General features: G+C 40.2%; 1 protein-coding gene across 1 annotated transcript in view; it reads right to left on the bottom strand.

Annotated features, from left to right (window-relative positions):
• MBTPS2 (membrane bound transcription factor peptidase, site 2) overlaps nt 1–16,941 on the bottom strand; it is a 34,330-nt gene extending 17,389 nt beyond the window's left edge. Inside the window, exons 1-7 of the mRNA XM_081326339.1 lie at nt 16,819–16,941; nt 14,322–14,467; nt 13,908–14,046; nt 11,073–11,176; nt 7,755–7,882; nt 7,037–7,155; nt 5,273–5,453 (exon numbers count right to left, since the gene is read on the bottom strand). Coding sequence (XP_081182465.1) covers nt 5,273–5,453; nt 7,037–7,155; nt 7,755–7,882; nt 11,073–11,176; nt 13,908–14,046; nt 14,322–14,467; nt 16,819–16,893 — 892 coding nt within the window. The 5' untranslated portion in view covers nt 16,894–16,941. The remainder of the gene's footprint in view (nt 1–5,272; nt 5,454–7,036; nt 7,156–7,754; nt 7,883–11,072; nt 11,177–13,907; nt 14,047–14,321; nt 14,468–16,818) is intronic.
• Between the last annotated feature and the right edge of the window lie 7,279 nt (nt 16,942–24,220).

The following is a 24,220-nucleotide window of genomic DNA, read 5'->3' on the forward strand; positions in this document are numbered from 1 at the left end:
CAGGAAGAAATGGCAGTAGAAGGAGCAGTCAAACCAAGAGAGGAGGAAGAAATTAAAAATACATACACAGAAGAAGGAGCAAGACCAAGAGATCAGAGACAGATAAGACTGACTAGAAGATTGAGACCTAGATATAATTGAAAGAGATGGAGAAAGAGAGTGGGATTTTGTCAATGAATATAAATGGACTAAATTCTCCCTCAAAAAGGAGAAAATTCTTTACACGATTACAAAAAATAAAAATGGATATAAATTGTCTCCAAGAAACACATATTAAGAGACAACACTATAAGTTGTTAGAACAGCTGAAAACTTAAGGAGAAAATAGAAAAATTTGGAGAAGTGGCAGGGTTGAAAATAAACAGAGAAACAAGAGAAAAGACTAAAGTGCTAACAAAGAATCTAACAGAAAAACAAAAAAAATCAACTAACAAAAAAAATCCTCAAATAGTTAAAAAAGAAATATTTGGGAATTTACTTAACAGCAAAATGTGTAACAATAAAAGAAGTTAACTATGTAAGACTGCTAAAACAAATAAAACTGGACCTGGAAAAGTGGAAAAACCTACAACTTTCAACACTGGGGAGAATAGCAACAGTGAAAATGAATATCTTACCAAAAATACTCTTTTAATTTCAAACGATTCCTGTAAGGCTGGGAAAAGTCTTTTTTGATGAATTGAATACAACAATACTGAAATTTATCTGGCAAGGAAAAAAAAGCTAGAATTAAAGTGAAAATGCTACAAGAAGCAAAAGACAGTGGAGGATTTGGACTGCCAGACTGGAGGTTATACTTCTGAGCAACTATTCTAACATGGCTTAAAGAAAGGATAATGCTTAGAGATAAAAGACTATTTTCCCAGAGGGGCATGACCTACAAATTGGTTGGCATGCCTTTCTGTGGTATGGGAAGAATAAAATACATAGATACTTTCAAAACCATCTTATAAGGAATGCACTCCTCTCAGAATGGAAAAAAATAAAAGAAAAAAATTACATTAAGATACCTGGATCGGAAGCTTTTGTTTACCCAAATTTAATTAATTACAATAAAGTTGTGACTTATAAAGATATCTTGGTCAATGAAAGAAAGTTGAAAGACAAGATTTACAAGAACAAGGTATTGATCTATCATGGTGGCCATATTTGCAAATCAAAATGAGATATGAAAAGATGCTAAAATAATGGGATTCTATAAAGAACAGACAGAATTTGACCAAATACTGTTAAAAATAATGAAAAGTTGATTAAGAAACTCTATTAATATCTATTAAGCTTAAAAGATGGAGAAAGAACAAGTAACATGGTCAGATCATCATCTCCTGCGGCTGGTCTTCCGTTACGCCACCCCCCACCGCTGGGCGGCAGAACCGACCAGGTGGTTCCGCCTCAGGCGCCTAATGGACCTGGAACGGTTCCAGATGGCGCTTGGGTCTATACCCATCGCCCTCACCCACAGCCCAGTCGATGCCTTGGTGGATGCCTGGGAAAGGGCGGCCGCCGGGACACTTGACTGTGTTGTACCCTTGCGACCTCTGACCCAGCGCAGATCCCATTGGGCTCCATGGGTCGCTGCGGAGCTCCAGGAGATGAAGCGTCGGAGACGGGGTCTAGAGAGCGGTTGGAGGTCCAGCCGATCCGAATCTGACCGACTGCAGTTAAGAACCTTTATAAGGTCTTATCTTGCGGCAATGAGGACAGCGAGGTCTAATTACTTCGCTGCCCTCATCGCGTCCGCAGATAATTGCCCGGCCGCCCTGTTTAGAGTGACTCGCGCCCTCCTTAACCAGGAGGTGAGGGAGGATCCCTTGCAGGGACGAGCCGAGGAATTTAGTCATCATCTGGCGGACAAAATCGCTCAGATCCGGGCCGGTCTGGACTCTGGGCAGAGTCTGACATGGAGGAATCAGACGGTCTTGAGCATGTTATCTGGACTGAGTTCGATCCTGTTTCCCCTGATGATGTGGACAGGATCATGGGGAGGCTGAGCACCACCACCTGTTTGTTGGATCCGTGCCCCTCCTGGCTGGTTTATGCGGCCCGGGAGGAGACACGAGGCTGGTTCCAGGCAGTAATAACTGCTTCTTTGAAGGAGGGTGTCTTCCCTGCTGCCTTGAAGGAGGCGGTGGTGAGACCCCTCCTCAAAAAGCCTGCCCTGGACCCGGCTGTTTTAAATAATTATCGTCCAGTCTCCAACCTTCACTTTTTGGCGAAGGTTGTTGAGAGTGTGGTGGCGCATCAGCTTCCTCTCTTCCTGGAGGAAACTGATTATCTAGACCCGTACCAATCGGGTTTCAGGCCCGGACACAGCACGGAGACGGCATTGGTCGTGCTGGTGAATGATCTCTGGCGGGCTCGGGACAGGGGCTGCTCCTCTGTCCTAGTCCTATTAAATCTCTCAGCGGCTTTTGATACCATCGACCATGGTATCCTACTGCGGCGTCTCAGGGGGTTGGGAGTGGGACGCACCGTTTTACGGTGGTTCTCCTATCTCCTGGGCCGCTCGCAGTCGGTGTTGACGGGAGGGCAGAAATCCACCCCTTGTTTGTGGAGTTCCTCAGGGGTCGGTTCTCTCGCCCCTCCTGTTCAACATCTATATGAAGCCGCTGGGTGATATCATTCGCGGTTTCGGGGTGGGGTATCATCAGTACGCTGATGATACCCAACTTTTTCTTTCCACCCTGAACCAACCCAGTGATGCCCTCGCCGTGATGTCCCGTTGCCTGGAGGCGGTCCAGGTCTGGATGGGGAGAAACAGGCTTTGTCTCAACCCTGCCAAGACTGAGTGGCTGTGCATATCAGCATCTCGGGTTAACCAGACCATTCCATCTTTAACGATGGGGGGTGAGGTGTTACCCCCCGTTGATAGGGCTCGCAACTTGGGCGTCCTCCTTGACTCCCGGCTCAATTTTGAAGACCATATAGGAGCTGTGACCAGGGGGGCTTTTGCCCAGGTTCGCCTGGTGCGCCAGTTGTGACCCTACCTGGACCGAGATGCCCTACACAGAGTCACTCATGCGCTCGTGACCTCCCGTTTAGACTACTGCAACGCTCTCTACATGGGGCTGCCCTTGAGGACCACTCGGAGGCTTCAGCTGGTGCAGAATGCAGCTGCACGAGTTGTGATGGGGGTTTCCCGATACTTCCATGTAACACCTCTACTCCGTGAGCTGCATTGGTTTCCAGTTGCCCTCCGGGTGAGATTCAAGGTGCTGGTAATGACCTATAAAGCCCTAAATGGCTTGGGTCCGGGATATCTGAGGGAACACCTGCTGCCAGCATCAAGCTCCCTTCGTCCAGTGCGCTCCCACAGGGAGGGTCTTCTCAGGGTGCCGCCAGTAAAAGATTGCCAGCGGGTAACACCCAGGGGGAGGGCCTTCTCAGTGGGTGCGCCTGCCCTCTGGAACCAGCTGCCCGTGGAGCTGAGGACTGCCCCCGACCTCCGTTCATTCCGCCAGGACCTGAAGACCTGGCTCTTCGAGCTCTCTGACCCAGGCTGAGAATTTTAATTTTAATTTTAATTGGGGGCTTTTACTTTTTCAGGGACTGTTGTAATTTTTTTAATCGTTTTTAACTTTTGTATTTCTTGTTTTAATTACCCTGTAAACCGCCCTGAGTCCTTCGGGAAAGGGCGGTATACAAATCTAATTAAATAAATAAATAAATAAAATAAGTAAAAGAAACAATGATAATATGGGCAAAGAGCTTTGGATATAATATAGAATTAGAAGACTGGCAAAAGTTATGGGGAAGAAATGTCAAATTAACTAAAGCAGTGGCATATAAAGAAAACTTACATAAAATGTTTTACACCATTGAGATTAGCAAAAATGTTTAAAAATACTTTGAATAAGTGTTGGAAATGCAAACAAAAACCAGGTACTTATTACCATATCTGGTGGACATGCCCTAAAGCAAAAAGATTTTGATTCAAAATACATTTCTGGTTAGAGAAAATGACTAAAAAACAAATAGCCTTTAAGCCAGAATTATTTTTGTTAGGAATAATAGGAGGAAATTATGAGAAAGATTGTATATATTTAATTTTACACGTATTAACTGCAGCAAGAATTGTATTTGCCCAACAGTGGAAAAATGAAAATTTACCAACTGAAGAAGAATTAATTAAGAAAATTTTAGAGTGTGCAGAAATGGTTAGATTGACTTTAAAGATAAAAGAGAAAGAAGATTCAGTGTATTTTAGAACATGGGATAATTTCTATCAATGGCTAGAAAAACGAGTTAGAAAGGAATGTGATATGTAACTTTCAATATATATTAGCAAGAAGACTATCGAGTGATTAATTAACATATTGATGATAATTAACTATTGTCTATTGTTTTTGTTAAACACATGAACCCCAACATTATGCTGTTTGCTAAATATTGAGAATCTTATTTGAAAAAATCCTAACCCCAACCCCAATCCTAACCCAAATGCCAACCCCACCTCATTCCTAATCCTATAAAAACTAATAAAACATATATGTGTGTGTATGTGTGTGTATATATATATATACATACATATGCATATACATATACATATACATGTATATGTATATATATGTATATATATATATATATATATGTATATATATATGTGTGTGTGTGTGTGTATATATACACATATATACACATATATACACATATATACATATATACATATATACATATATACATATATATATTTGTTTTCTAGACCTACATATATATATATACGTATATACATATACATATACACACAAACACACACACACACACACACACACACACACACATATATATATATATATATATATATATATATATATATATATATATATATATATATATATATATATATATATATATATATATATATATATATATATATATATATATATATATATATCTTTGGTCATTTGGGTTTTTTCCCACGTAAAACTGGAGGTATCAGGGCAACGTTTCGACGAAATCTCATCCGTCATCCTCAGGCTGGTGACTTCAGCTTCTCCCAGAAGAACGAAGCTGAAGTCACCAGCCTGAGGATGAAGGATGAGATTTCGTCAAAACGTTGCCCTGATACCTCCAATTTTATGTGGGCAAAAACCTGAATGACCAAAGATCTACATACAAACACCCACGAAAACCTCAGAATATATATCTATATCTATATCTATCTATACACACACACACACACACACACATATACATACATACATACATACATAAAAACAACCTATAATATACCATAAAACTACAATTAGATGCAATCTAGAAACAATTGTACCTCTAACTGGGAAGCTTAGCTGCTGTAGTATTGATGATTTTATGCAATAACCTGTTTGTGGCTTCCGATACAACTTTTCCAGGCAGGCATTCCAATCTTCCACACTATAAACTGAGCAATCCTGCAAACTAGTGACAATGTCACCAACAAAAAGACCTCTAGGACCATTAGCAGGAGAATCCTAAAAAAAAGAGAAGAAAAAATGCTCATCCTGGACTGAAGACCACTTACTTTTGTTTTATTGGCTACATTTTCATATATGGTAGTTTAACCATGATCTGAAGAGGAATGAGCGAAGCAAACTCCCCTTTTAACAAAACCAGTGGGGTATTGGAAAAAAAGTGTTTTCTCTTCTGATTATTCTGGCCATCCAGATTGATAAACAGTGATTAGCACTACTGTAAGTAAAACAATATGAATAGCCACTGCAATACTAGTAATGTACTCCTGATGCAAATGTGATTATTCTCAGTATCAAATCTTTCCCATTTTAATAGAATGTGTTTACACTTAAAGCTGATTAATAATCATGTAGACCTGGTTATATTTCATTATATCACATAGGATTAGGTTTATTTCATATACTTCACTATTAATACCATACATATCTTAGCACAGAAAAGTAGTAATAAACTGGATTACTGTGAAACAGAGCTTTAGTTTATTTTATATCCTATCTTTCCACTTCAAAGAGTATTCAATGTAGAAAAAACAAAGCTTTAATTAAAGCAGAAAACCGAATGAGTTATACTATATAGTATATATAGTATGGGACGCGGTGGCTCAGTGGGTTAGGACGCTGAGCTCGTCAATCAGAAGGTCAGCAGTTTGGCGGGTCAAATCCCAAGTGCCGCATAACAGAGTGAGCGCCTGTTACTCGTCCCAGCTTCTGCCAACCTAGCAGTTCGAAAGCACATAAAAGCACATAAAAATGCAAGTAGAAAAATAGGGACCACTCCAGTGGGAAGGTAACAGCATTCCGTGCGCCTTTGGCGTCTAGTCATGCCGGCCACATGACCACGGAGACGTCCTCGGACAAACATTGGCTCTTCGGCTTTGAAACGGAGATGAGCACCGGCCCCTAGAGTCGGAAACGACTAGCACGCATGTGCGGGGGAACCTTTACCTTTATATATAGTATGTAGGTCTTGGCATATTTGGGTCTTTTCCCGTGTAAGATTGAGGGTGTCTTGGCGACGTTTCGATGAGGTCCCACTCGTCATCTTCAGGCTGGTGTCTTCGGCTTCGTGCTTGTGCGAGCAAAGTGTGATCGGAGCTGGCATCTCTCTATAAATATTGGTGGGGTTGTGTGTGGTGCTGGCTTTGTTGCTGTAAGCGGGGTGGTTGGCTGTGTTGTTACATCCTGATTGGATGATAGAGTTATTGTTTGCAGCTGAGTCGGTTGTTTTGTAACATCCTGTGTGGCTGAGGTGATGGCTGTGTGCCTATTAGTCTTTTGTGTTGTAATGACTTGAGTGTTGTAACAACTTGAGTGATGGGCGGTGACATCACTCAAGTCGTTACAACACTCAAGTCATTACAATATATATATATATATATACTGTATATATATAGTGTGTGTGTATATATATTAAGTGTATGTCTGCGTATCTATACATACACACACAATCTATGTCCATAATTTCCAAATAACCTTCCAGTATATATCACCAACACTTTTACAAAAGAGAAAAATCACCACTATCTTTGACTGTACAGATGACAAACTATTCTTCCAAAGAGGTGAATTTATAATGCTGTTACCTGAGTGACTTCAGTAACAAGTGCTCCTGCACCAGTGTAATAAAATGGGTAAAGAATAGCAGGTAGAAAGAATAGAACTACAAGACCCGCAGCACCAAGCACAAAGTTATGCCAGACACCTGCAAAACCAGAAAAACAAAGCATTTAATATCTACCCATGTAAGAATAAGCTAAATAGAATTTTAATATGTAGAACTATTTTTTATTTTATTACAATAGCAATTTAATCTAAATCTCATAAATTCTGCTTCAGGAGTGAAGCTAACATTAAGATTTTGAAAATGAAGTGTTTAAATGTAACTGGAACTATACCGGTAAATGCTCCAAGATTATGGTTAACAGAAGTCTTGATTTAAAAAATGTATATGAAAGTCATAAAAACATGACTGGGAACCACTCCGACTTTCAGCACAAAGGACAAGCACAGCTAGGGCAATAAAAATGAACTATCCTGAGAGGTATTTCTGAATGAATATCATATTCATAGTTGTCATTATGGTCAAGAAAAAAAAGCTCCTGTCAAGCAAGTGTGACTCCCATGGTCTTCACGTACATATCTATCTGGAATTGGTTGACTGTTACCTTCTTATAGGAAAGGTTTCTGACTTCCCAGTTTAACTTACAGCCCTGGAATAGCCTACTAGCCTCCCATCTAAATACCAATCAGGACTGACCCCCCCAAAAACCTTTACGGCAACAGTAAACCCAATTAACTCACCTGCACAAAAAATTCTTAGCTGCTGAATCGGAGATATTAGTTGTAAGTGTGTAGTGAACAGGTCAACAAACGCCCCGGGATAGACAATAAATATAAAAATTCCATAGCCATTAAACCGAACTTGCTCTCTAAAAAACAATAGAAAATATTTTTAAAGACTGAATCAATCATTTGTAACCAAACAGATCAACATGCTTCACAGTATCTGCATAGAATTTTAGTTTCTACTGGTATGTCTACCAATATAGTTAATTTTTTTTAATCCCATTTATATCCCGCCCTTCTCCGAAGACTCAGGGCGGCTTACAATCTAAGAAGCACAAATCAATGTGCTTAGCAATAGCCTTCATTCTATGTATATGCCTGCTTATTAGGATGAATTGCCATTAACCTAAGAAGAATGTATTTCAGAAGAACAAAATAATAATCATAACAAGCATATTTTGTAAAGCAGTTAATGTTACTTCATTCCAAGTATTCAGTGTGCTTTATTTCAATTATCTGAACTATAACCTTTACCACAATCTGCAGGCAGAACTATTACTCTCCAAAAGGGGCGTAGTATATAAACCACTATGATTTGTTTAAGTATAAAAGGTATAGAACTTTTTGATCTGTTATTCAGTATCTAACCAGCACAATATAACAGATCTGTTCCATGAAAGAAAAAGAAGCAGTCTAAAGCTATGGTAACAGTCAGAAATCTGGGAATTAAAAGATAATTGAAGGACAATGAGGGTTTAGTTTATAGTGAAGTAGTAATTAAAAAAGAATTTCATGTCAAATCCTTCCTTATCAGACACCCTGTGTTATCATGGCAATCAAGTGAAACTGATTTGTACTGGTGGGCTCAAAAGGTAATTCTTCATCCTATATGATCTTTAAAGCAATCATGTTTGCTTTCCAACAAAAGAAATGGTTTTCACTCCAATTTATTTCCAAACAGATAAAATTTTACAACATACCAGAACACTACTAACTGAACTGCTGCTACAGATTTTCATGGATACTATATGAACATTATGAAATAATGGGGCAACCTCCTACATTTGATCAAAACTAATGTTTGCAGTAAGAGCATAAGTATAGCTATCATTTTTAACAATAGTATGCTGAATTTTGAAGGTGATCTATTAGATATATTAGAAACATGAAAGTACTAATTGACAAAGTGATACAATAACAGGTAAAGTGAGCAAAAAGTAACTGTGAGCATAACTCTGTGAGTTCTCCCTAGAACTAAGGAGAACTTCCTGACAGAACAATTAACCAGTGGAACAACCTGCCTCCAGTAGCTGTGAGTTAATGTTTAGAGAATGCCTGATGAATTAAAGTAATAGGCATGACATCCTTTTCATGGAGTTTATCTTCCTGTATCAAGCAATAAAAGCCTACTTTGCTTGAAACAGAACAAGTACAGAGAAGAGCAACAAAAATGATTAAGGGACTGGTGGCTAAAACATATAAGGAACGGTTGCTGGAATTGGGTATGTCTAGTTTAATGAAGAGAAGAATGAGGGATGACATGATAACAGTGTTCCAATATCTCATGGGCTGCCACATAGAAGAGGGAATCAAGCTATTCTCCAAAGCACCTGAAGGCAGGACAAAAAGCAAAAAATGGAGAATAACCAAAGAGGGAAGCAACCTAGAATAAGGAGAAATTTCCTGACAGTTAGAACAATTAATCCGTGGAACAACCTGCCTCCAGAAGCTGTGAATGCTCCAACACTGGAAGTTTTTAAGAAGAGACTGGACAGCCATTTGTCTGAAATGGTATAGGGTTTCCTGCCTGAGCAGGGGGCTGGACTAGATGACTTCCAAGGTCCCTTCCAACTTTACTATTATGATTATGTTATGGATAATACTGAAATTTGACAAATAAAACAAATGAATAGACTATAGAAATCAGAAATCAGTTCTTTTTTTTTTAAAGAAATCTTTGATTTGTGGCCAAGATAAATAAACAAAAAAAAGGAAAAAAAGAAAAAATACAAAGTTATCATCCTGGCCCCAAAAGGTCTCAAGCAGTAGAAGGAAATAGTGAGTAGAGTATATTATAATGTTAAAAGTTTAATTCTAAGATCAGAGTAACTCTCAAGAGCATAATATTTTTAGCATTATCTATAATCTATAAGATCAAAACACAAGTAACATCAATAAAAAATATTTCCTAAAACCTACAAAGATAGTACTTTAATCTATATTAAATCACAGCATGATGAAACTGAAGAAAAGAAAGTAAATAAACTTATGCCTTCTCCAGTTTTTGTCATAATTCCACTGAGGTAACACAAAGCCTAGCTACTGATTACATGACAGAATTGGGTTTCAAATCTTCTAAGAGGATCTTCACAAGGCACTTACAGTACATAATTTTCCAACATGTTTGTGTAATGGGGTAAATTAAATTGGTCCAACTGTTCTTGAGAAATTTACAGTGCATTAATATATGGCTGTTTCTACCTCATTAGCACCACATGGGCGGGTGTGTTCAAATAGTGGAATTTTAGCATATCTGCCTTGCAGCAATGCAGAAGGCAAGATTTTTGATCAAGTTTAAAGAAGATAAGTAGTAAACGTTTTGCTGGTTCTCATATACCCTCAGCAACTCAAATTCTATTGTACTAAGACAACCTATTTACCTCAATGCAATATTTTATACTATTCATTCTTTGAATAAGCATTTACGTAGCCTGACTGTAACCTAACGACATTAAAAATGATGCCAAAAGCCTATATGAGACAAGCTTCTGCTCTATCACCAAATTCCAGTTTGAGAGGAAGTTATCAGCGAAACTTAATGATAACCCTTCTGAGAAAAAAGTTTTTAGCTGATAATTAGCCACGAACCTCAAAATGCACATCTGAATTCTGGCCATTCCTAGTTCTATTCCAACCAGGGCATCTGTTTTCCTACCAGGGGGATCAGATATAACTTAAGAATTTCATTTGCATCAGCTCCAATGCTTCTTGAAATAAATGTCAAGAATTTGGGACAAACATCTGGCCTCAAAATGAAGGTTTAATGAAGCTGGAATTAATTATGCACCTTTAGGGAAGAAGATGCACTTATAGCAGATTATGAACTTAAGCTTAGGTATACTATGTACTCATAAAATGTGGTCCAGTTCCTTTTCAGTGGAAAGTCACCCCAAGATTCTCTATCATTTTATCTCCTTCCTGTTTTGTTTTTGAGATTTCTAGCCCATATACTCTCATAAAGGTAAACATGAGAAATTAAGAAATCATAGAAATTAAGGCTTCTAGCAAATGATATTTTTTCTGGTTACAAAATCAAAATGTGGATTGCATTACCTAATAGCTGCCACTCCATGGCCAACTTCATGTATAATACCACTGATGAGGATTGCTGTGAAGAAATAGGACAGCTGGCTGATGGGAAGGTTTACACCAGGCACCTGTTTTTAAAGACACAACAAGATGCAAGGCAGCAAGAGATGCAGTGATTGGTCTTCCTGCATTCCGATAACACAGCTGCCCTAAAAACCACTACAGATTTCCCAGTGTTCTTATAAAGCAGGGCTTTTCAACCGATGGTACGCGTATCACCGATGGTACATTGGCACCTGGCAGGTGGTACACAACCGTCCTAAAGAAGTGGTAGCAGGGGAGGGGAATGAGCTGAAGCGGTGGCAGCACCACACAAGCCTGAGCGAGAGACGGCTGGAGCTGCAGGGCTGTCAGGGCTCAGCAGAAGTGCCAGGATCAGCGCCGGGCTCTAGCTGATCAGCGCTTCTGCAGGGCTGTCAAAGCTTAGCAGAAACACCAGGAACAGCTAGAGCCTGGCGCTTCTGCTGAGCCCTGAAGAAGCGCCGATCAGTTGGAGCCGTGTTGATCCTGGTGCTTCTGCTGAGCCCTGAAGAAGTGCCAATCAGCTGGAACCCAGCGCTGATCCTGGCGCTTCTGCTGAGCCTTGACAGCCCTGCAGAAGTGCCGATCAGCTGTCAGGGCTCAGCAGAAGTGACAGGATCAGCGAAGGAAGGAAGGAAGGAAGGAAGGAAGGAAGGAAGGAAGGAAGGAAGGAAGGAAATGGTCATAAGTGTGAAAAATGGTCATGTCACTTTTTTCAGTGCCGTTGTAACTTCTAACAGTCACTAAGTGAACTGTTGTAAGTCGAAGACCACCTGTACTTTATCACTTTTCCTTTTTTTTTTTTTTGGTCATCAAGTTTTTGACACCTTGCTAGGCGACTGGTGGTACTCGGATATTGCCATATCCTAAAAGTAGTACAATGGGTGAAAAGGTTGAAAAGCCCTGTTATAAAGAACTCGTTTTCATGGGGGAAAAACAAGATACAAAGGAGAAAAATTATAACCAGATACAATCCCGTCATATTTACACACTATCCTGGTTGAAGAACCCCTAACTCCAAATCACAAGAGTTAGTGAAGAAAGGCAGTAATATACTTCATTTTATTGTCCCAAAGGTACTTTTTCAAAAGACAACTGGACTTTTCTTCTTTTTTTTCCCTTGAAAATATTTTGCTTCTTATCCTAAAGAACTGATGAAGCTTCTTGGATGAAAAGCGAAACATTTTCAAGGGAAAAAACAAGAAAAGTCTAGTTGCCTTTTGAAAAAGTACCTTTGGGACAACAAGGACTTGGATGATTGAAAATCTCCATAGACATTTACCTCTTTTTATGTTCCTTAAAACCGAAAATGAAAAAGCCTAAATCAAACTTTTTCAACTGTTGTGCCCTCCACAAATTTTCAACTATAATTTAGCTCGGGGGTCCCCAATCCCTGGTCTGTGGACCAGTATCAGGCCGCGGCATACCAGCAACTGGTCCGCACAAACAAGCAAAGCCCCATCCGTGGGATGCAGGCAGCCCACAAAACCATGCACTCTCTGGTCCATGGAAAAACCTTTCTCTACAGAACCAGTCCCTGGTGCCCAAAAGGTTGGGGACCTCTCGTTTAGCTAAAACCAGCATTGCCAATCTTCACGTATGGCCAGCCAGAACACACAGAGGGCACCAGATTGGTAAAGTCTTAAAGTGCTTCATCCTGGAGAGAATCTATATGGTTGCTAACAGTCAGTACCGACTTGATGGTATAAAATCAATTTTAAAAAGTGCTATTCAGAATCCACTGCATTCAATATAGCTGTTTTGGATAGTTATCTACAGATAGAATGAGTTTGTGTGTAGATCAAATGAATGGAAAACATGTTAAGAGGAATATATTTTCATTTTAATGTGCTAATACAATTTTATCTCAATATTATTTGTTTATTGCAATTAAAACATTAAGAATGTATTAATAAAAATACACACAGGGAGGGGAAGAATTATTTCATCTCTCCATAAATATTATCTGATTATGTGTTTACATGCCACACTTAATTGAACAGCTCTCATTTATAAATACGAACCTAACTGCATTTAATATTATATTCATTGCCAAGTTTGGACTACAGTTATATTGTGGCAAGTCCAAAAGAGCCAACTTGATCTCAGCTGAAAAACTGAAACTTTAAACAGGCTCTCATTCTGTTTACTCATTTTTATAAGTTGACAATGGCAATACATTAAAATGGGGGGGAGGGATAAAAATGTTCTAAGAAAATATAGTTATATTTAACATCAAAGTATTAAAAACACAATAAACCAAAATAAATCTATCATAAAAAGATGACAATTTGCTCATTAAAAGCCTTTTGGAAAAGCACCATTTTTAACATTATTTGGAACACCATTAAAGAAAGGAACGGTGATCAATGCCACAACAGAAAAACACTTCTTTTTTTCTAGAAAAAAAAAGCATACTGAGTCCATTTTATTTAGAAAAGGCAGTCCTGTAAGTATCTAGGTGACAAACCTTACAGGTCTTTACAGGTCAAAGCCAGCACTCTGAGCTGTAACTAAAAGTTGTATCTCTGCAATAAATGGACAGCATCCAGGTATTGTGTTTTTTTCTCTTTTTCCTGGACATTTTTTTTGGGGGGGGGGTCTACATAGGTACTTTAGGTTACCTTGTGTTCTGGGAAAGTAGCCCCAGAAATCTTTCAATATAAAAATAAATATTAGGACACATCAGCATAGCAAAAGTCTGAATGACTTCTTGTAAGATACTGATTTTAAGTTTTATTTCACTGGTTAGTTTATAAATATACAAATAAAACTCACCACAACCTGTAGCATTTGATCATTTTGACTTGCAGGATTTTCAGTTAACATCTGTGACAGAGTTTGTGTCAGTGTCTTCCCAAGCAGAAACACAGAACCAAACATAGCTGCTATGCCAAAAACCATCCCTATGTTAAACCTGAAGCAAGCATGTAAATATTGTTATAAATTAATAGCATCTCCAACTTGGCAAGCACACATGGCAAATTCAAATATTCAATTCCCTACCCCAGAAACATGCATTCATTGTAGAAAAAAGAATACTTAGCATCAAGACAAAAGGACATCCTATTTAGCTGTACTATTTCATGTAAACAAGCAGTTTCAGAACAGTAGCCACTCTGATTGGAAGGATATAAAAGAATTTCCAGTAATTGTCTCATAGACGTCTGAATGGTATTTCTGAAACAATACCAGAGATAAAGAAATCTTGGCTTCCATCTTCCCCAGTTGTAGAAAAGGCGGTTGAAAAAAGCTGTCTGCCATCGCACATGGAATGGAGAAACTGACAGTCCATAGGATGCAAGCCACTCCTCATAACGTTCTTTCAGAGAAGATGACTGTAAAAGAAGGTGAATACAGTAAAACAAAAAAGGAACTGAAGAAGTTTGCAAATTAGAAGTATGATTGCACAAACATCTCATTTTTTTATTTCTAGAAAATGTCCCTAACTAATGGGGGCTAGCAAGCCAACATTTGGTATGTCAAGAACATGTTAAGGACATTCTGACAAAATGGCTATTAAGAGCAAGTGGTTCATTCACAAAATAGCTGCCTTATCTATAGACAAGACACCAACATAGCAGAACATTATTTGTCTCTTCTCTTATTCTTCTACCCCTGCTTATGTTTATCCTGTTCCTGAAAGATACATATTCTTCTCAAATAAGTACTGGGCCAAGCCATCCACCATTTTTTTTCCTTAAAAAATGAATGGATACATTTGGAATTCACAGACATTCTAGGAAATGAAGATGATGCTGAAAGCTGGTTTTCTCTCTTATGTTTCAATATAAAATGTCAGGAGAGGCGAGAACTTGCCAAATATCAACAGAATTGCTATGAGCATTATGTGATGAAGATTCCACAATGAAGGGGCAGAATTTGGACTATGTTTTATTTAATATCTGCTATATTTTTGACTGGTTTCAGCTGTTCTTTAGATTGGATGTAAAGCAGGAGTGGCTGGGGAATTCTGGGAGTTGAAGTCCACAAATCTTAAAGTTGCCAAGGTTAGATACCCTGATGTAAAGCATCAAGAGTGCATTATTTCTCAACATTATTTTCTGGAATGCACATCATACCTCTGGAAAAGACTTGTTATTTTGGAAGAAACTACAGTAGTAGATTCCTGTAATAGCAATGAAAATAATGAACCCAACATGCTTACTGAAATGAATGAGTATCTGAAGTAAAAATGCACATGCTTAACTTCATTTTAAAACAAAATCAAAGAGAAGACGAGAAGAACCAGAATTCTGACAACAGAATTTGAAGAGATTTGCAAGGTTTGGGGAACGTTACTGTAACTACAGTATAGGCACTTCCAAACTGAAGACATGTGCCTAATTCATTTTGAATACAGGTAGTCCTCGACTTATGACCACAACTGAGCCCAAGATTTCCATTCCTAAGTAAGGCAGTTAAGTGAGTTTTGCCCCATTTTACAAACTTTTCTGCCACAGTTGTTAAGTGAATCACTGTAGTTGATAAGGGAATCATGTAGTCATTAAATAGATCAGGCTTCTTGCATTGACTTTGCTTGTCTGATGCCAGATCCCTGGGAAGGTTACAAATGATCACGTAACTCCAGAACAGTATAACTGTCATAAATACATGACTGATTTTTTTTCCACATAACCAGATGCTGCAATTTCATAAATGTAAAAACCAGTCATATGTCACTTTCTTCAGTTTCATTATAACTTCAAATGATCATTAAACAAATAATTACCTGTATCAGTGAATGGTTCAAAATCTTAACACAGCACATAAAAATGAAGGATTCCAATTAAATATGATTGCTTTAAGAAGACAATAAACATATTTGAAAACACTCATGAAATTGACTTATTTCTGATATACAAGATAAGGCTGCCCAAGCACCCCCTCCCCTTCCAAGGCCATTCATGGGATTTTGACAATCCTGCATGGGAAAAGAACCCCAGAAGCTACAAGCAGCAAGTTAGCTGATAATCATGCCTGCACGCTTTTAACATCCAGCATAATTCAGAATACCAGACCTAATGCCTAATAAATAACAACAACCACCTGCCCTCTAGAGCTACTTATGTTAACAAAGTGCAGGTAGTCCTCAACTTACAAAAGTTCATTTAGTGACTGTTTGAAGTTACAATGGCACTGAAAAATGGCCATTTTTCACATGTACAACCTTTGCATCATCCCCAAAGTCACATGATCAAAATTCAGATGCTTGGCAACTGACTCATTTATAACCGCTGCAGTATCCCCTTTGCAACCTTCTGACAAGCAAAGTCAATAGGGAATCTATATTCACTTAACAACAGTGTTACGAATCTAACAACTGCAGTGATTTTACTTAACTGTGGCAAGAAAAGTTGTAAAATGGGGCAAAACTCGCTTAACAAATGCTTCCTTTAGCAACAGAAATCTGGGGCTCAATTGTGGTCGTTAACTCCAGGACTATAAAAAGAGGCTCCCTCGGTCAGAAAGCCGCATAAGCAGCCCTGCATAGTTCGGATCCTTTTTCCTTGGGCAGCTGAGATAGACAAGGCAAGTGGCAGAGCCCGAGTGAGAGTTGTGCAGAACGGGGAGAAGGGACGTGGCCGCTACGAGCTGCTCCTCTTCCTTCTCTGCAGACTTGAGGAACGTATCGCCCGCAAAGATTTCTCATTCAAGGGCCTAAGAAGGGGAAAGGCTCCCGTCTTACCTTCAGTACCGTGTCGGCTATGTATATGGTGCACCAGCCCCCCAGTACGCAGACCACCACGGGCAGGGGAATCATAGTGACGGCAGCAAAGCGAAACAAAAGCGACCACAGCGACCAAGCCGGCGACTCACACTTTGCGGCCCGGAACAAAATGTCCCTCGGAACATTTTGTTCCGCATTTCCTGAGAAGGAGACTTCCGGAAAGAGCACCGGGAGGAACCTGGGGTGTTGAGTGTTTAGTTCTTAGCGTTGACTTCAGGTTCTACTTTGCAGTTGATAGAGCGCTTTTTCACGCAAATTAACGTATTGCGTGAAAAAACAGCGGAAGTCTCTATTGTTTTTTACGTTTTGTTCAAATCGTAATTGACTATTTTAGAAAGTCCGAGCGCACATCTTTTCCACCTACTCTCACGCCTGGGTTTTCCTTTTTCTCGAGAAAGCTTTTTAATGCTCCCTAGGGCAGAGGTCTTCAAACTCGGCCCTTTTATGACTCATGGACTTCAACTCCCAGAATTTCTCAGCCAGGCATGCTGGCTGAGGAATTCTGGGAGTTGAAGTCCATCAGTCATAAAAGGGCCGAGTTTGAAGACCCCTGCCCTAGGGTTTCACTGTCTGTGGAGATTCTCAGTCATCCAGGTGCCCCCAAGGTGCTTTTTCAAACGATAACTGGACTTTCTTGGTTTTTTTTTTCCTTGGAAGACGTTTCGCTTCTCATCCAAGAAGCTTTTTTAGTGAAAGTCCAGTTGCCTTTTGAAAAGCACCTTTGGGTTTCACTAAGTGGGTTCGGAAGAAAAATCTCACCTGCGCAATTTCTAACTATGTATTTAATGTCATTAAAATGTAGAAGGGGGACAAGCAGCTGGAAGGCTCGAAGCCCCCTCCTCCTCGCAACAGCGCATAGGTAGGGTCTAGGAAGGAAGGCAGGCTGTGTTAAAATTTATTGTATCGGAAGCAAAGACTCTCGTACCAATATCCTTGGAACCATTGATGTACTTTATGCCGTTGTTTGTGTCACAGATATTAGGAGAAATAACTTACAGGTAGTCCTTGACTAATGGAAAGCAAATTTATTAGATTACAGGGGTAGGGAACTATGGCCCTTTTATGACTTGTGGACTTCAACTCCCAGAGTTCCCATGCTTCTACTCAGTTTTAGAAGAACCAGCGGAAGTTCCAGCGGAAACCCGAACCCGCCCCACCCCTCGGAAGGTTTGCGCGAGTGCCTCCGTGCGCGCATGCGTTACAACTGCAGGACCGCTTATTCTGCAAAATTCCTTCGAGCCGTTCTGGTGCCAAGCGAGATTCTTGGAACGATCTGCTGAAGATCGGTTGACGCTGTAGCCTTTTATATTATCCTTTGGAGTCTACTACACTGTTCTTTCCTTATTCCATACACCACACAGTCGCCGTAGCTTACTTGAAAATAAATGTACTGGTCTGATACATGTAAACTAAGCATTTATCTTTACTCGTGGAATGTATTCCTTGGCGTGAATGTAAGGCGAGGGAAGTTTGGGATTTCAAATACAATCTCGTTTGACTTCCTGCGTCCGTAAACTGCAAAAGGCCACCTGCCTTCCCTTCCATTTATGTTCTGCCCCTAGAACAGGGGTAGGCAACCTCGGCTCTTTTATGACTCATGGACTTCAACTCCCAGAATTCCTGAGCCAGCCAAGCTGGCTCAGGAATTCTGGGAGTTGAAGTCCATGAGTCATAAAAGAGCCGAGGTTGCCTACCCCTGCCCTAGAATGACTCCAGGGGGCGAAAAAGGCAACACTTCAGATGGGACGACATATATACAGGTGAAATCCGAGGCGGGCGATTGAATTTTTGATTCGGTTTAGCGTAGGCATAACAGAAATGTTTTAAAGGCAGCTTTTTATCTATTTGCAAAGCTTCATCTTGGTGGAAAGATCGGAGTTGTTGACTCTTTTTGAACCCGTTTGCATTATTTTGCCATGTAATTAAAATATATATTTTTTTAAAAAAAAAGAAAATTTTATTGGTTTTCTAGTTTTACATTTAAATATTTGAAAAGCAACGTGGCGGCTGAGTTGGTCAATAATTTAATAACATAACAAATATTTTTAGTACAGATCTGAAACTATTACATTAAATGTTTCCTCTCTTCTCCCCTTAGTATTTACTGTCTCATATTTAAATTAATACAATTCTTATATCGATGAAATAAAAAATAACTTTCTTACATTTATCAATAATTTTTAGTTTATACATATCCCAGTTGTTTTAACATTCAGTCTTTTTAGACTGCCCTGGTTAATTTTTCCCAATTTTTAGTTTCTCATTAATATTTAATGTTTGATATTTATAATTTCCAAGTTTTAAATAACCCCAATTCCCTTTATCACAGGCATGTCAAACTCGCGGCATCACGTGACGTCACGTGACATATCGGAACTTTTTCCCATTGCCGAAAATGGGATGGGTGTGGTTTCTCCGTGACGCTCCGGTCCGCTGGCCGGCAGTTTGACACCCCTGCTTTATCACAAGTCATCACAAGATCTAATGTTCAGAATACACGTATCTATTTGAATTCTCACCATCTTACATCAACTACTTAGTAATACAATATAATATTCTTATTTTCTGGTAATTTCCAGATATCTTAAATTTAGTAACCAAAATTCCTCCTATTTCAACATTTAATACTTCCTGTCTTTTTCTCTTAATATCTACTATCTCAAATTTAAGCTAATAATTCTTATTATTACTGCTAATAAAAACATATTCATCAATAGATTTTTTAGCTTATATATATCTTAATTACCGTTACATTTAACCTTTATAAGCAAATCAATGTTCATATTTAAATATTAATGTTTATACTTCTAAGTTATAAATGACCAAAGTTTTCTTTATCTCATCTCATAACAATATCTAGTATTTAAAGTACACATCTTATCTATTTGAGTATATTCTATTTTAATTCTCAGAAGTAAATCAAACCCCCAATTTTCTTCAGTCTTATTCTGGCTTTCTTTCTTTGCCAAATCATCTTCCATGTCCGTGCTTTTCAGTCATCAAACAAATCTCCCTGTGTTGTTATATAGATTGTTTGATGTAGAAAAAACCATCCGGTTGCCATTTTTTTTGAGAGTACTAACAAATCATCTCAATTTTTCCATCTCGACATAGTTCTCCTGAACTGTTTATCTCTTCAATCTGTTCTTCTTGATCCTCAGGTTCCTTCTGATTTATGTAGACAGTCTCTTTCTTTTTTCCATATTGTCAGTCCCTTTTCTGGGTTTTCTATTGACTGTATTTGTTGATCAGTTGAATCTTCTGTATGTGAAGTTATTCAAATGTGACTTCCACAAGACCAGTCTAGACTACTTAAGTTACCACATCTCCAGGGAGGGTGTACAAATGGACCTGTGAAAGGTAAGGGTAATCTTAGAATGGGAGGCCCCAGGGAACAGAAGGCAACTGCAGAGTTTCCTAGGGTTTGAGAACTTCTATAAGCAATTCATTCCCATGTTTGCACAGGTAGCTCTACCCATCACAAACCTGCTAAACAGGAAGGGGAAGAAGCCCAGATCAAATCAATCTTTGAACTGGACTGTCGGGAGCCAAGCGGCTTTCGAAAAGCTAAAGAGACTCTTCGCCACTGAGCCAATCTTGAGACACCCAAACCTGGAGGAGTCATCGTGATCCAGGCAGATGCTAGTAACTTGGCTGTGGGGGCAATTTTAATGCAGAGAAACAGAAGGAGAGAGCAGCAACCTTGTGCCTATACATCTCGGAAACTCTGACACCGAGAGGTGGTGGGCCATCTAGGAGAAGGAGGCTTATGCTTTCTGCTGGGCCCTCCTCACCCAGTAAAATCCCATTTGAAGTTTGGACCTACCACACGAACCTGGAAGCACTGAAGGCCCCAAGGAAACTGTCCTGTAAGCAGGTCTGATGGGCTCAATACTTCAACCAGTTCAGCTTTACCTTACGTTGTTTGCCGGGGGGGGAATTCTTTGACGATGCTCTCTCACACCTGCCTAAATATAAGAGATAGTTAACTCTGTCATCCCATCTAAGCAACTTGCAGCACCAGCATGTGTGAGACAGCCACAGAAGGAACCCTCTTGATCAGGAGGAGATCCAGCAACTAAGAGAAGCCCTGGGAGAGGATGAGTGGTTCCAAAAGCATAAAAGAGACCTGATGCTGAAGCAAGGCTTAGCATGGAAGGGGAATAAAGTGTATGTCCCAGCCAACCAGAGAATGGTCCTACAAAGGAGTCATGATGTGAAGCCAGTGGGGCACTTTGGATTTGTAAAGATCCTGCATCTTAATAAAAAGATAATTTTGGTGGCCAAGGATGAAGAAGAACATAGAATCCTATGTGGCGATTTGCCCTGTATGCACATCTATGAAGCTCTTGCCAGGGAACACCCCTGGATTGATGCACCCAGTAGCCAATTCAACCCTCCCTTGGAAGGAGATAGCCATGGACTTCATAGGAGAGTTGCCAGAGAGTGGTGGGAACATTATAATATAAACTATTGTTGACCTGTTCTCCAAGCAGGCACATTTCATGCCATGCCCAAAGCTTCCCTCAGCCCTTCTCCTAGCAAAAATGTTCGTGCAGCACGTTTACAGACTGCATGGGTTACCAAAGAGGATTATTTCAGACTGGGGGGTTGCAGTTTACTGCAAAGTTCTGGCAGGAGTTTGTGAGCCTGGTAGGCTCATCCCAGGGGCTTAGCTCCACTTTTCATGCCAGTACTAACAGAGTGGCAGAATGAGCTAACTCAATGGTGGAGCAATACCTAAGACCAGTGGTGAAATTCAAATATGTGAACAACTGGTTCTCTGTGTGGATGCCACTTCCAGAAGTCCATTCTGGACCTGGGCAACAAAACATTAGCTACCGGTTCTGCCGAACTGGTGAGAACCAGCAGAATCCCACCACTGCCTAAGACGTTATGTAAATTATCAGCAGACTAACTGGACTGAGCTGCTGCCATTCACTGAGGTTGCTTACAATAACTCATTGCATAGCAGCATGGGACTTACCCCTTTTAAGGTGGCTATGGGAGTTGATTTCACAGCTATGCCAGAGCTTCTCCCAGGACTCCATCCCCTGTAACACTGGCGGAATGGGTGGACTCCCTGAGAGGCACATGGGTTACGGTGTGCAAGGCACTAGAGAAAGCAAGAGAAGCCCAGGAAAAAACAAGCTGATCAGAAGAGAGCCCTCCAAAGGGAGTTCAGGGTGGGTGATAAAGTGTACTTATCCACAAAGTATTTAAACCTAAGACAGCCCTTTTAAGAAACTGGGTCCTAAGTACTGTATATAGGTCCTTTCTCCATCGGTGCAGATTATAAACCCAGTCACAGTGGAGCTACAGATGCCAAGAAGACTTAGGCAGGTCCACAGTGATTCATTGCAGTCTGCTATTCGAGATTCCAAACTAAGGCCAGTCGGAGGGACTCCTCCGCTTCCAATCCTTATAAAAGGGGAGGAGTACTATGAGATTAAGGACATCTTGAATTCTAGACACCACCGGGGAAAGTTGTAGTACATTGTGCGGTGGAAGGGCTATCCTGTAGCAGATGCAGAATGGATGGCGGCAAAGAACGTTAAAGCAGCTAGACTAATAAAGAAGCTTCATGCCAGGTACCCCAAATGACCAAAGTGAAACAGTGTTTTGTAAATGGTAACTTTTTTATGCTTGTGCGTGTGTGTTCATTCCAAATGTATCATTTTTCCAGGGGTGATTCATTTTCACCCAGTTTCTTCTCCACTTGGCAACATTCGGGGTGTGTGTGTGTGTGTGTGTGTGTGTGTGTATTTGTGTTTGTATCACGGGTAGGAATGGAAAAGAATGCCAAGAATCCATCTGCAGATCGTGAGGCCCTGGTTCCCCCTCCTCAGGGACACACTGTGCAGGTGTTGGAAGGATCCAGGCAGTTCCCATAACAAATGGAGCATAGTTGATTGGACAATGCAATGGGCTAGGGCAGGGGTAGGCAACCTCGACTCTTTTATGACTCATGGACTTCAACTCCCAGAATTCCTGAGTCAGCTATGCTGACTCAGGAATTCTGGGAGTTGAAGTCCATGAGTCATAAAAGAGCCGAGGTTGCCTACCCCTGGGCTAGGGAAACCGCCAAAGGGAGAATTCAAATTTAATTATGTGGATTTTTGAGCGAGAAATGCAGAGATGGTTTTGCTTCTTTTGTGCCAGTGTAGTTTATTCAATAAAAGTATTACTTTTGGGAAAAACAATGTCCCAGGAGTTCCTTTCTTGGATTCGCTAGCTGGACATCTGACAATATGACTGATTATAGGCTTTAAGGAAGATTAATTAGCACTAAGGCAATTAAAACAACATTAAGAACAAATCCCCACAGCCTTGCCTGGGGACAAACCACATCCAAACTTCATGTCTGCATGCCCTCACCTGTATCTCAGGGTCCTCTGGCAATTGAGCTGCCTAAGGATAGCCCATGGGACTCCATTCTTGAAATGGGGTTTCAGTCCTATCCCACCTCAGGACACTGCAGATACTTATACCTCCATTTTTAAACCCATCCAAAAAGAGTGAGACACATCCTTCCTCCTGGTTCCCCATTGCTTCTTCCATCATTTTCCTATACAGAATATCAGTCAAAGAGGTCAAGATGAAATTAATAAAGGTAAAGGTTCCCCCGCACATGCGTGCTAGTCGTTTCCGACTCTAGGGGCCGGTGCTCATCTCCGTTTCAAAGCCGAAGAGCCAGCGCTTGTCCGAGGACGTCTCCGTGGTCATGTGGCCGGCATGACTAGACGCCAAAGGCGCACGGAACGCTGTTACCTTCCCACCGTAGTGGTCCCTATTTTTCTACTTGCATTTTGACGTGCTTTCGAACTGCTAGGTTGGCAGAAGCTGGGGCGAGTAACAGGCGCTCACTCTGTTACGCGGCACTCGGGATTCGACCCGCCAAACTGCCGACCTTCCGATCGACAAGCTCAGCATCCTAACCCACTGAGCCACCGCGTCCCCCTAAGATGAAATTACAGCCCCCCCCCAAAAAATCTAAAATGGTATGCCTTGACTTTTTGGGGGGGGAGGAATTGATAATACTGGGAATCCTATTTCCGTGATTATTTTTCTTCAGAAGTGGCCTGAAAATTTGCATGAGGTCTGTTCACTGCAAAAAGTTATATGAGGAGGAGGAAGTTGTTTAATACTATTTACTCCAAACTATTTTAAAAAGCTTCTGACACTTCTACGTTGAGAAAATGGCCAGCAACGCATTAGCTGAAACTGAGCACTCATATATTTTTGCTTGACACTTTAGACCTTTAGTTTCAACTAAGACAGAATGAAGTTACAGGATGAATCTTATTCTATATTTAGGAAGAACAACTGCAAGCTATGACAGGAATTCTCTATTACACTT

Source organism: Vipera berus, assembly GCF_964194415.1.
Source record: "Vipera berus genome assembly, chromosome: 4".
Lineage (NCBI taxonomy): Eukaryota > Metazoa > Chordata > Lepidosauria > Squamata > Viperidae > Vipera > Vipera berus.